The 12,878-nt window shown below is 39.4% G+C and overlaps 1 protein-coding gene across 2 annotated transcripts in view; it reads left to right on the top strand.

Moving 5' to 3' along the window:
• The first annotated feature begins 343 nt into the window (after window positions 1–343).
• hsd17b4 (hydroxysteroid (17-beta) dehydrogenase 4) overlaps window positions 344–12,878 on the top strand; it is a 39,658-nt gene continuing 27,123 nt past the window's right edge. The window contains exons 1-11 of one of the 2 annotated variants that reach the window (XM_030416173.1): window positions 344–478; window positions 3,554–3,607; window positions 4,787–4,894; window positions 5,516–5,575; window positions 5,721–5,742; window positions 5,892–5,938; window positions 6,182–6,266; window positions 9,509–9,696; window positions 11,260–11,351; window positions 11,516–11,540; window positions 11,678–11,806. In XM_030416173.1, coding sequence (XP_030272033.1) covers window positions 442–478; window positions 3,554–3,607; window positions 4,787–4,894; window positions 5,516–5,575; window positions 5,721–5,742; window positions 5,892–5,938; window positions 6,182–6,266; window positions 9,509–9,696; window positions 11,260–11,351; window positions 11,516–11,540; window positions 11,678–11,806 — 847 coding nt within the window. In that variant the 5' untranslated portion in view covers window positions 344–441. Of the gene's footprint in view, window positions 479–2,844; window positions 3,028–3,553; window positions 3,608–4,786; window positions 4,895–5,515; window positions 5,576–5,720; window positions 5,743–5,891; window positions 5,939–6,181; window positions 6,267–9,508; window positions 9,697–11,259; window positions 11,352–11,515; window positions 11,541–11,677; window positions 11,807–12,878 lie in introns of those variants that run through there. The other variant, XM_030416171.1, reaches the window with a different exon arrangement.

The following is a 12,878-nucleotide window of genomic DNA, read 5'->3' as shown; positions in this document are numbered from 1 at the left end:
AATAGAGCGTAACACAAAAAATAACCGTTATGTCAAAATATCGTATCATACTGTCTGCGAAACGAAGCCCGTCCACAGGTCGGTTCGCCTTTTTACACCTCCATGTCCGGCGACCCAAAAATGACGTGCCGCGAATATCCCTCACGTCTGGTGAGCGCTAAATTCAACATTTTCTGGGAAAACGGCCAACGTGACTGCGTTGAAAAAAAAGGAAAGAAGAAGACGCTACAGTAAATACAAAGAACACCACGACGAAGAAGAAGAAGAAGAAGAGAAGAAGAAGAAGAAGAAGAAGAGCAGAAGAAGAAGAAGAAGAAGAAGAAGAAAGAGTACAGGGGCAGTTATCCAAACCGTTACACACAGCCGGGTCGTTATTGTAATGGTCCATAATCCTCAGGCATCGGCAGAATTGTTACACACTCCTCCTTTTTCCTCAGATAAATGCTTCTGGTAATGAAACACCCCGGAAAGCCGCCAGGTAACGACACCCCAGGGCCACTTTCCTCCGAACAACAGCCCGTCAGTTTCATCCTGTCTCCATCTCAGCCTCCTCTGAGAGTCTGAGCGAGCGACGACGCCGGGAGCAGACGAGGCTCTCTCTCTCTCTCCTCTCCCTCTCTCTCTTTTCTCTCTCCCTCTCTTCTCTCTCTCTCTCTCACCCTCCCTCTCCTCTCCTCTCGCTCTCTCTCTACTCTCTCTCTCTCTCTCCTCCTCTTCCCCACTCCCTCTCCCTGTCTCTTCTCTCCCTCTCTCCATCTCCTTGTCCCTCTCCCTTTCTCTCTTCCTCTCTCTCTTCTTCTCTCCCACTTCTCTCTCTCTTCTCACTCTCTCTTCCTCTCTTCTCTCTGTTTTTTTCAGTTGTGGAAAAAGTAGACGTTTCTGAGTTTGTGTTATTGTACCAGTTAATGAGAATTACCCCTGTCCATGGACTAGCTTATGGTAACATTATGTAACAGCGTCAAATAATGTTGATGGTACAGTTATTGTAATAGGATGAATTTCTCTGTCTCAACCACTTAAATACATGTTTCTTCAAGATACAAGTTTGAGTTAGTTTGTAGCCAGCACCCACAATAAGACTGACAAATTGTTACAGACCTGGGATTTGCATTTACAACAGTGGAGCCTGATAATGATAACGGTCATTAATTTCGATCAGGCCTGTTTGGGCAGGTGGACACCTAATACATGCATGACATGGGGCCCCATTTCAAACGATGTCAGTCATTAATACTGAACCTGCAACGTCGAGGTGACATCTCACTGAAAAACAGAACAAGTCGCTGCATTATGCATCTTAACGTGTTCAGCTTCAAAGTAATTCAGAAGCTAATAATTTAAGACACAAAACACACTGTAGTTTCTCTTCATTAGCCGCTGCTGTTCAGGCGAACCGAGGGCAAGATTTGCCTTGTCATATTTCTTTGTCTTTGTTTTGCCTTTGTAGCCTTGCTGCGCCCCACCACCCCCCACCCCGTGATAACTCCGAGTCCTCCCTAGGGGTCCTGCCCCCCACTTTGGGAACCACTGCACTAGTCCAAACAGGCGTAAAAGACTCAAACTCTGTTCATGCACAAACAAAGGCTACAAAGTGATTTAAAGTAATGGGCTGAGTACTGCAAAATACTACAAGAAATCAAGACAGGCAATTTAAAACAACTGTGTGAAAATGATATAGCAGACGAGCAAGGAAAAACATCAAAGAAAGGAACTGAATACGAACCTTATCAGACATTTTGTCATGTAGTTGCAGGCTGTGCACAGGTATAATCAATACAATGAATCACGGCTACATTCTGTTATTTGTCAGGCCCCCTCCCTTACTTGGACACTTCTTGTAAATGGAACAGTAATGTTATTGGATGACCTTGTGCTTTCCGGCTATGAAAAAACAATCAGAGCTCATAGCGTTTCTTTAAGTAGGATTTTATTTCTTCAGATTGATAGAAAATTGTATTTCCATCTAAAGATTCATTTACATCCTCTTTGTATCTGAAGAGAGCTCTTTGTCTCCCCTGGCATGGCGTTAGATGGAACATAACGCAAAAAGTAAATCCTGACAACATGGCTAAAATTCACATCTTGGTCACACATGGCCAGACAGGCTGGAATACAAATAATTACAGCAGACAGCAGAATAAAACATTAGTTGAGGGAAACTATTTAAAAAATATGTAACACACTTTATGGGCAGCTAAGTACATATACTCAAGTAATGAGTACAATTTCAGATATTTGTATTTTACCTATATTATTTCCATTTTCTACCACTTTAGACTCCACTACATTTTGGAGGCAATTATTCCCCTTTTTACTTCACTCCACAATGTGATGTCTTCAGTCACTGGTTACTTTTCAGATTACATGCTGTATTAGCTCCAGTGAAGAACATTTTGATTTATGTAAAGAGATTTTTTTAAAAATCTGATTCTGGCGAACCGTATCTCAGTGGTCCAGGATTCGAGCCTGACCTGTGGCCCTTTGCTGCATGTCGTTCCCCCTCTCTCTCATCCTGTTTCCTGTCACCTCTCTAAAACATCTCTAATATTTAAACAGGATATCTTTATTTAATGCTCTGCCGGTCACCCCTAATTTTGTTGCAGAGTGAAAGGTGATGTAATAAAGAAAAACTAAACGCTTATGAAATGAAAATGTTCATGCTTTGTTATAGTAAGGGGGTTCATAAATAGTTGATGAGATTCAAAAGGTTAAAACTAAGCGACAGATTAGACATGATCAATATATTTCCCCCCGCAGTATCAGAGCACACTGCGTATGTCAACACAACAGTGATGAAAACCGAGTTATCAAAATCCGTGGTCCTGATTGGCCACTGGTGAGACTGCCCGCTTCGTAAATGCGGAAGTGAAAGTTGTAGGAGTTCACCCTGCTGTGCTGTCTGTGTACATCGGCGTTGCTCTTGTCGCCACTGCGTACTTGCAGCGTTAAGAAACAGCGAATAACATTTCACAGATATGTCTTTGTCATTCGAGGGAAAAGTCGTGCTTGTAACCGGGGCTGGAGGAGGTAAAGAAATAGCCATTTAAACCTAACTGAACTTTAGCCAGGCTGTCATTGCTGCTAACTGTGCATAAGGTTAAATCGGTTTTGTAGCGTTAGCTCCGAATGCTAAACTGCTAACTTTGAAGATGTAGAAAGTGTGTGATCGAAATGAATAAGACAGCTGGTGCACTTGTTGTCTTTCTTTCTGTGGTTTTAGCTGACCAGCAGTAAACATCTTGCTAATCGCTAACACATGCTAACACACCTGCTAGTCGCAAAGTCGAAAAAGTAAACGTTATCCTGCTGAACCTTCTGGAAACATCTTACTTCGACACAACATGTACCTTATTTATTCGACTATACGTTTCTCAGCCGTTGAATACAGAACACAGGGAGCAAAGTACATGTCAGGCAATGATTTGTAATCATGGCAGTGCAAGTGTGTCAAAGGTCACATTCAACACAACCTCAATAGTGATTATTAATGCTGGTGTTTTTACTCTGTTGCAGTGTGCCCAGACATTTTACTAATCTGTCTTTCTTTCTGCAGGCATTGGCAGAGAATATGCGCTGGCTTTTGCAGAAAGAGGTGCCTCAGTTGTAGGTAAATAAAAGACCTTCATCTAAAGTCACTTGTTGTTTCATTAATTAAACAGCCCTTTGACACAATCACATGTACACCAACATATGAAGAGAGGCAGCAGCAGCACTGATCTTTGATTTATGTTGTGAGAAAATGAATAGAGATGACTGTGGGTTTAGAAGTGTCCTGATTTTGAATACACTGAACTGGGATTGTCACAGATACTGATCTTATTAAATCATTCGCCTGTTATGCTTGTCGCCATTAAAGCTAGGCTACGGCCGTCATATTCAATATTTTTTTTACAATATCTAATGTCTAACAGCTTTGTGAGCTTTGAGAGGAATTGCTATGCTTTTGTATTATTTTTGTAGAGTTCAGAAGACAGGGAACCATTGACAGACTAGCTGCACCTAATATTGTTGGCTGTTCTGTTATGTTTGCAAGTCATTCTTTGCACTAAAGGTTCAAATTTAAATGTTGTTGAATAATAGTTGTTTTGTATTTAGAAGTCTTGTATGTGTTGCTGCAGAGGGAGATGTAAATAAGTGAGCAGCATAACAACCTCTTTAAGAGGTTGAGGTTCATTCACAATCTTTATACTGGTAATCTACATATTGATATTATGAAAAACAAACAATTGAAACCCATCATGATATTTTGGCAGGATGATATTGTGATATAAAATTTTGGATATTGCCCAAGCCTAACTATGTCTTAAAGTAAACACAAAGTCAATGTGAAAATACAATGTTTCCGCTAACAGCTACATTTATGTGTGTCAAAGCAATAACTCACTTAGTATTCTACCGAGTTTCACGCAGAAAAAAAAAGCACTGGTATCAGATTGGCCCTTGGTTTTAGCAGAGACACCCAGAGGTGAGGTATCAAAAACTTTGAATCCGTGCATGCCTAAATTTTAAGTTATTTAGGTGATAAATTATGCCTCAAAATGAGGCATGTCCTAATGAAATGAGCTTTAATTTTGTTAATACTTTTTTGACCACACAGTTGCAGGTGTTGACATAAACATTTGCCGTTCTCAAAAATAATAGCTTTCCCTGCTGCCTGGACCCAAGTTGTCCTTGAACTCTGACAAGGAATCAGCTTAGCCTCACTCTTCTCCTAACCTAATCAGTCGTTGAGAATTGCAGAACTCACTCCATTATTGCTAATCTTTTTCTTCTTGTTGTAATAAAGTGAATGACCTTGGGGGAAACGTTAAAGGGGGCGGAAAGAGTTCTGCGGCTGCTGATAAGGTGGTGGAGGAGATAAGAGCGAAGGGAGGCAAGGCCGTGGCGAACTATGGTGAGAAGTTTGGACTCGTCTTCCCTCACACATCATTATCTCCATCTGTCTTCTCTCTTGTTTTCCTAGTATTGTAGTATTTAGCTCATGCAACGGGAGGTTCAGAAATGATATTGATTTCCTTAAGTCACTGATGATCACATGTGCTTTATGAGAACAAAGCCTTAGTTTTAAAGAGCAAAACATGACCAGGTTTAGATCGATATATATCACAGGCAGCTTTGAACAAAGCCGATTGTTTGTGGGTGAAATACAAGGCTATCAAAACAAACAAAACGATCTGGATGCCTGGCAATCAATAACAATGTTACTTTGAAAAGGTGAGTCATCATATATCATTTCTCAACATGCTGAGCATTAGGAGACTATAGACTTCCTCTTGGTCATGATAAAACTTTTCTCATATGCCTCTCTCCCTGTCAGTTGTTAAATTTTAACACCAATTCTGCAAGTTCTGTCTATAAACAACCAGCAAACATTTATCCAATAATCTGATTTAGAAGTGAAGCCAAAGTACACACAGAGGATGTCTTCTGGAAACCCAGTTATGGATAATTATTTATTATTAAAATCTGTATGAAATGCAAAATGTCAGTGACCATTTCCGTCATGCAAACACAGATTCTGTTGAAGATGGAGAAAAATTGATCCAAACAGCTTTGGATGCATTTGGAAGAATAGGTGAGTATTGTCTTTGCATGACAGTTTATACTTATCTCAGATATTGCATCATTGCGTAATCTCAGTTACATGGATATTAGTAATGTTATTACTGCCGTTTGAACTAATCATTGAACTTAATCTGGCAAAACATCTTTTTGTCCAGATGTCGTTGTGAACAATGCCGGGTAAGTCATTTCATCCTTTTTGCTTGGTCTAATGACCTCATCTGTTTGATGTGATTGCACTAGTTTAGGCCACTATAATCATGTTAAAGACAACCTTCTGAAAAGAAACAGAAACAGACTAAAACCTGTTCCTGCTTTTCTTTGCCAAGAATACTTCGTGACCGCACGTTTGCCAGGACGAGTGACTTGGATTGGGGTAATTAAATTATATCTACATTCACTTCACTGTCATTAACTCCTACTGTGTATCGAAACATCTCATATCATCATACTACTTCCTTTTGTTTGGCTCATAATCAAACTGAACCACCACATAAAAGTAGAAAAACAAACAAACATTTGTTTCAATTTGGGATTGTTGTACCATATGTCCATTGTCTGTGAGTGAGTTTAAAAATCTTCTAACATACTGCATCTTTGCTCCTACTCTCCATTTCAGACCTGATTCATAGAGTTCACTTGAGAGGCTCCTTTATGGTGACTCGAGCTGCCTGGAACCACATGAAAAAACAAAAGTTTGGCAGGTGAGGAGCTGCGCTGTTAACATCTATTTAGCAGAGGAAAAACTGTCCCTCCCTCATATTATATTGATAGGATTTTATTTTAGATCGAAGCTATTGCTGGGCTGTAATCAAGAAGATATCTATCATTTTATATCATAAGAGGCTGAATCAAGATGTTAAAGAGAGTCAAAATGGTTTAATGCACCCCACTTTAAGGGGACTCTTGAGGATATACACTTGAAGTAATAAGTATGTAAAGATCGTCTGCAATCATATTATTATCCACATATTCTGACTTTAGCCACTTGATACCCATTAATATGTCTAGCTCCATTGGTTTCATTGTGTACACTGAAAAAAAATCTGCATACTAATAAAAGCCCAAGATGGCAAATTTTATATGAATATGTAAATCAGCAAAGAATGAAAGAAAATTAGTTTAATTTGGTTATGCTGAGTACAATTTAAATTGAGGACTTTGCAAAAAGTAGCCGAGACGTCTGTGCAGACTCTGTCTTCTGAGTAGTGCAGCATACGGTACAAGATTCAAATACGCACTAGTCTAAACTTGTTGAGTTCTTCACCTCCTCACCTGGAGAAGCCTCTTGAATGAGAAGTGAAACATCCTGTGGATAATTTATATTGACTCAAAGCAGTGAGGATGTATGCAGATGTGTCTTTAAGGTGCAGTCAGACAATGGCATAATTTATGTCTGCATTCTGGCACTGAACTGAACGTTTTTCTGTTATTTCATGTAAAGATGCAGCTGTGAAAAAGATGTTTTGGAATATGATTTAGAAAAGAAGTTCAAATAACTAGCTTCTTCTCCCATGTTACTCCAGGTAACAGATGCCCCTCACAAGAAAATAGTGTTTTTACATGAATAAAAGACAGTAGATTCAGGTTGCTTTTTGCATAAGTTTCACTAGATTGAGCATAAGAGCTGCTTATTATTGAATAGAGTAGAAAAAAGTTGCAACTCTCTAATTAAAGTTTAGATGTGAAAATATTTTGTAGTTTTGCAAAAGAAGACAGACGCAACAATCACGATCATAGATCATGTCAGTGGTTAACAGTATTCTATGTAAAACCTATTCATACATTATTGATGATTCATCGAGAGTGGGTTGTTAAGGCAGCTGAATGTCCTTTATTAGAAGTATTATGAAAGGGACTGTGACCGAAGTTTTGTATTCTCTAGAGCGGTCAAATTATCAGTCGAAGCATTCTGTGTACTTAATTTGATGTATTCTGAAATGTGTGAAAAAGGTGTTTCATTTCAATTTATTTTCTCTGCTACTTTCGAATTGGATGTGAAAGGGGGGTCAAATGTGTCTGTAGCACTGCTGAAAACCAAAAATTGGTGTCAAATTCATTTCATTCACTGTTTATGTCATAAGTTCAGACTGTATTTTATTTTTGACAAGGTTTTTGTGGAGCTGATTGTGCTGAGACAAATGAACATTTAAGGAGATTGGATCATTTTATTGAATGAAGAGAGGCATGTTTATAATCCACAAATTACACTATAAAAAAACATTGCTTGGTATTAGTCCTATAAGGTATAAGGTATATAACCTAAGGAAATTATATTATGTAATGAGGAAATTTTGATTATCAACATGGCTTGAGAAATGTGAAATGTTTTAGTCAAGTCAATCAGTTGCTTTCTTTTTTAATCTAAATAACCCACACAAATTATTATTTGCCTCCAGGGGCTTTACAATCTGTGTAGCATTAATTTATTTTTGCTTGTGTCCTATTCATCTTAACACTACTCTCACCTGGCTGATAACTTAAGGTTACCTAAATAAAACATAAACTAACCCTGAAATCCTGGGCTTTAATCCCAGGTAGAGGAGGATAGGTTGGGGTTAGTGTTGATTAATTTCTGAGCAGAACTCAACAGTGCATGGGATGCAATTGAGTGTGGTCTATCATGATACCAGTGTCTCTCATATGAGACGCTGGAGGAACAGAATGTAACTTTGGTTGTCTGGAAAGTTTAGAGACTGAATTGTGTTGGGGAGGTCAGATATGTGGCTTTTCTTTCCGACTAGAGGTTGATTGTTAGCGACCCTTCCACGCGAGCACAGCTTGTTTACATACAATCTTTGTGTGTAGTCACCCTAAGCAAAAGTTGATGGCGTAACCACAACAGAAATAAAAAGCAGAAGGGTTCATGGCTTACTTTCCCTGGAACAGACAGGATGGGAAGCCAAGCCTGTGAAAATATATACACTTAGACAATTATACTCAACGTCTCTAATGCACAGAAGACAGTTTGTGTGTTTGCTGTCTTTCTGCTACAAAGCAGCATTTTTTGTTGTGTTTCTCTGTACAACTTGATAGATGTGTTGTTTTTTGTAGTATCATTTGATATTGTGAAAGGTTCCCTCAGTAATTGAATCATAGACTTTAGCGCATAAAAGTTATTGATTTGAAAAATATTCCCTCATAGCCTTTGCTTTGGTGCAATTGCAGTATACAGTATGAGTGTGCTGTGATATGGATCACTGCTCTCTGATGACCAGTGAGATGGCGTGTTTCAGACGTCTCCCACAGTTAATGTAGCGTTGGTGCTTAACTTCATTACATTTGCTTGACTAAAGTGAACTCTCTCTGTGACTTAACTTGCAAAATTGAGACTGTGTGTCTGGTGTGCATGCATGCATTTACTTCTGCTTATATAGCCTGCGCTCACTGTTGTTCAAGTAAATGTGCACAAGAGGTGGCAGTGACTGACAGTCAAAAGCTCATTCATTCATTTTGATATGTGGGAACTGACCTGAACGTTCTGGGCGATTATCGGATGCAATGTTCAGCATTTTTCTGATCACCAGAAATCGGTGTGTTATTATGCAGTTGCTGATGAAATAAATTAATTTTAAAATGCGCTGCTTAAGCAATGATACAGCAAGCAATCTACAAAGTAACTAGTAACTACAGTTATAATATAAATTAAGTGAGTAAAATGTATGTGACTTTCCTCCAAAATGTAGTTTAAAGTATAAAGTAGCTGAAACTGGAAGTAATCAAGTAAAGTACTAGTACCTCAAAATTATATTCAAGTATAGTAGTTGAGTAAATCTATTTAAAGATTTTGATGTTGTTACCAGCAATATCGAGAACACTGCATAATCCTCAGTGTATTCATGCATCCATGAAAATTCCCCTTTTTTTTAAGGTTTATTTTTGTGTCTGCGTCTGCATAGATATGCCTGTCACTGACTTGTTGTTGGCTCTGCTTGTCTGTGGCCAGAATCATCATGACGACTTCAGCCGCAGGCATCTATGGTAACTTTGGCCAGGCCAACTACAGCGCTGCCAAGCTGGGCCTGCTGGGTCTGGCAAACACCCTGGCCATTGAGGGACGCAAGTACAACATCTTCTGTAACACAGTTGCTCCTCTTGCTGGGTCACGCCTCACAGAGACGATCATGCCCCCAGGTAATCAGAAATATTTTGATGACATGACTGCATGCTTGCTGCAAAGTGTGTGGGTGCACATGCTCTTACAAATGAATGTTTTAGTTTTTTGGACAAGCCACAATAGGCAAATAGAATTTAACCACGTTTTCTTTTGAGCAGCTGCATAATGGAATGCCTATTTAAGGTTGATTTACAAAATTTGAGGCAACAGCACTCCCGTTCGACATTCAAATTTGTCATCTAATATTCAAGGGCTGGATTTTTTTTTTCTTCTTGTGCTGTTCCCACGGCCATGATGAAATCATGCACCCTGTAAGTGCTTTAAAAGATTTAACATATCAGCCCTTAGTTTAAACATGTGGCGGCTCTGGCCTCTTTATTTCACTGTAGGTGTTAGCTGTACCTCTAAAGATTGACAAAAATGTGTCAGGACAGAAGGTGATGCAGCATTGGATACCTACAGTGAACACTATGAAATGTAGCTCAAAACAGCTTATAAACTTGGATACAATAGGTTGGGTATGAACATTAAAGCAAAAAACTAAAATGTCTACCTTGAAAATGACAAGGTGTCAGTGATATTTAGTTTTGTCAGCTGTGTTTTTTTTATGTAAATGTCTGTGCATCCGGAGCATATTGTGCGTGCTCTCTGACGGCAGCCCTGTTGACAGGGGTATTAAGTGACAGATTAAAGGAATGGGTTTGTTGCCCTGCCGTGCCGGTCTACAGTAGCATCTGTCACACTGCACCGCGCCAACTGTCACAGGATGGCCTCACCTTACAAAACGACTTGGTTCCATATGTTGCCTTTCACTGACTCAGAATTTTCTAACTAACAAACAACAGAACTCCTCTTGAAACATTGCAGAGTGCAGTGAAACAGACCGCCTGTTCTTTTGCCACCGTGTTGGGTTGATTGAAGGGTACAGATATTTTCAGCACATAGTCCGTGTCTGGTGTTAAACCTTTCATGGTTCATACAGGGAATTAAAAGCCTGTGCCATATTTGCTTGACTTCTTTCAAACTTGTTTAGGAACCTATTATTAGTACTTAAGACTTCTGTGTTTTCAGTTTTCACATGTTCATCCACAAATACCCCAGACCTCTTTAAGAGATCAATCACAACTGCTTTTGTGCTGTATGTGATGATCAATTCTTTCTCTGTAATTATAGGACTGTGGCATAAAAATATTGCCCGATAAATAAGAGCTTGATTTCAGATCCTGTTGATCCATCATGCACACATTGCACACTATGCACTCCTGGTTAGGTATATACTGAATAGAATTTGTGGTATTTTTCCCTTTAATTGCTTTTGACACTGGTTAAGAATAAAAAGGCTCCTTTAATATATGTCTGTTAGCTCTGTAGCAAGAGGCCTGTCTAATAACTCAAGACCATGTACCCATAGTATTCTCAATATAGGCACATTACACAAACGCAGCATCATTTAAATGGTAAACTAACTACCAAAGACAGTGAAGCAGAAGCAGCCCTTCACTCTTTAGGTCAATTGTATAACAGATGTGTGATGAAAAGAAGCTCTGCTGTATTGTTAGTGTATCTTTTCTTTTATTCAGACATCGTTGAGTCTCTGAAGCCGGAGTATGTTGCTCCCTTGGTCCTCTGGCTCTGTCATGAACAATGCCAAGAAAACGGAGGACTTTTCGAGGTAAACAGAAAAAGAAATCACGTTCTCCTACTGTACTGCCTGTAGCTTTGTGTCTATTTTTCTTTATGTTTTTGAGAACATCAATATACCATTCAGATATTACATGAAGAGAGAATATTTTTTTCTTTTTATTGCTCATATGCTTTTGTTTCATCTCTTTTCAGGTTGGTGCCGGCTGGATTGGTAAATGTGAGTGCAGTGCATTTATCCCGAGGAAGTGTCTGCATGCATCTATGATATTCATTAGCCCCTGGTTCACCAGTACCGTATGTGTGTGATATTCACCATGCAATGACCTTTTTATTTGTGTGTGTCCATGTGTGTAGTGCGCTGGGAGCGTTCTCAGGGCCGCACTGTGAGACAAAAGAACCAACCCATGACCCCCGAGGCTGTCAGGGACCAGTGGGACAAAATCTGTGACTTTACAGATGCGGCCAAGATAACGAACATACAAGGTCAGTAATGCATTGGGTTGAATTCATGCTCGCACAATGATATGGAATGTACTAGTGCTTGTGTACACATAACAGAGAAATGCTTACATAAGAACCATACAGTCGATGCTGTGGTAAGATTTTCTTGTCGCCTAATGTTTTATAACTTTTAGAATTGGTGGTTGTGTATTCATTGTGAACATGGGGTCTTATAAAGGGATATTTGGGGTTTTTAAGTGGGGTTGTATGAGGTAATTATTTATAGTCAGTGTTCAACCCACAGCAGATGGCGGTCAACACAGCAGTAGGAGAAGCAGTAGCAGCATCGGTGAATGAAACTAAACGATGTACTGCTGCAGACGGGCAGCTGCAAAATGTATTTGAGCCACCCTAAAAAAGGTCAGCATAAAAAAAATCAATATCAGTTTGAGTGTAGTCTATATTTGGAATATTTCCATTGCTTTACCTTGCCGTCAAACAGCTCTTTCCGACAGGGAACTGAAACAGTTCTGTGAGTCTCAGGCTCCTTTGACAAACAGCCATTTTACCTCACAGAAACAGGGAGTTGCTGGTCTACTGCTGCCTTGATTGCTTAGTTTGTATGTGTTGTTGTGTGACTAAGGTGAATCTGATGTATCTCTTTAAAGCAGAAAAGTTGCACAATGACAAACAAATATACTGATTGAGGCAGCGATGGACCAGTGGCTCCTGTTGTCTTTGAGGTAAAATTACTGTTTTTGTCAAGGGATTTCGGTGGCTTTAAGAGAGCACAGTAAGCAGAGAAAAGCCTCAGTTCCCAGTCGAAGTGGTCTGTCTGATGGCAAGGTAAAGGAGTGAAATATTCTTAATATAAAAACTTAAACGTTACCTGCTACTACAAGTGGTGGCAGCGCCAGCAGCCATCTGCTATTGGCAACACACTGACTTTGGATAAGATCCTCATAAAATCCCTTTTAAACCAGTAACCACACAACTCCTGCTTGGAGTTCAGAGGTTGCCATTTTCATACAAACTTTAAGTATGAATTTGAGTTTGACCCCCATCCCCGCCTTTATAACCCTGCTGTCCTGCTTCCATACTTGTTTGACTCATT

The sequence above is a fragment of the Sparus aurata genome, chromosome 5 (assembly GCF_900880675.1).
Source record: "Sparus aurata chromosome 5, fSpaAur1.1, whole genome shotgun sequence".
Classification (NCBI taxonomy): Eukaryota; Metazoa; Chordata; class Actinopteri; order Spariformes; family Sparidae; genus Sparus; species Sparus aurata.
This window is presented reverse-complemented; position numbering and strand designations above follow the sequence as displayed.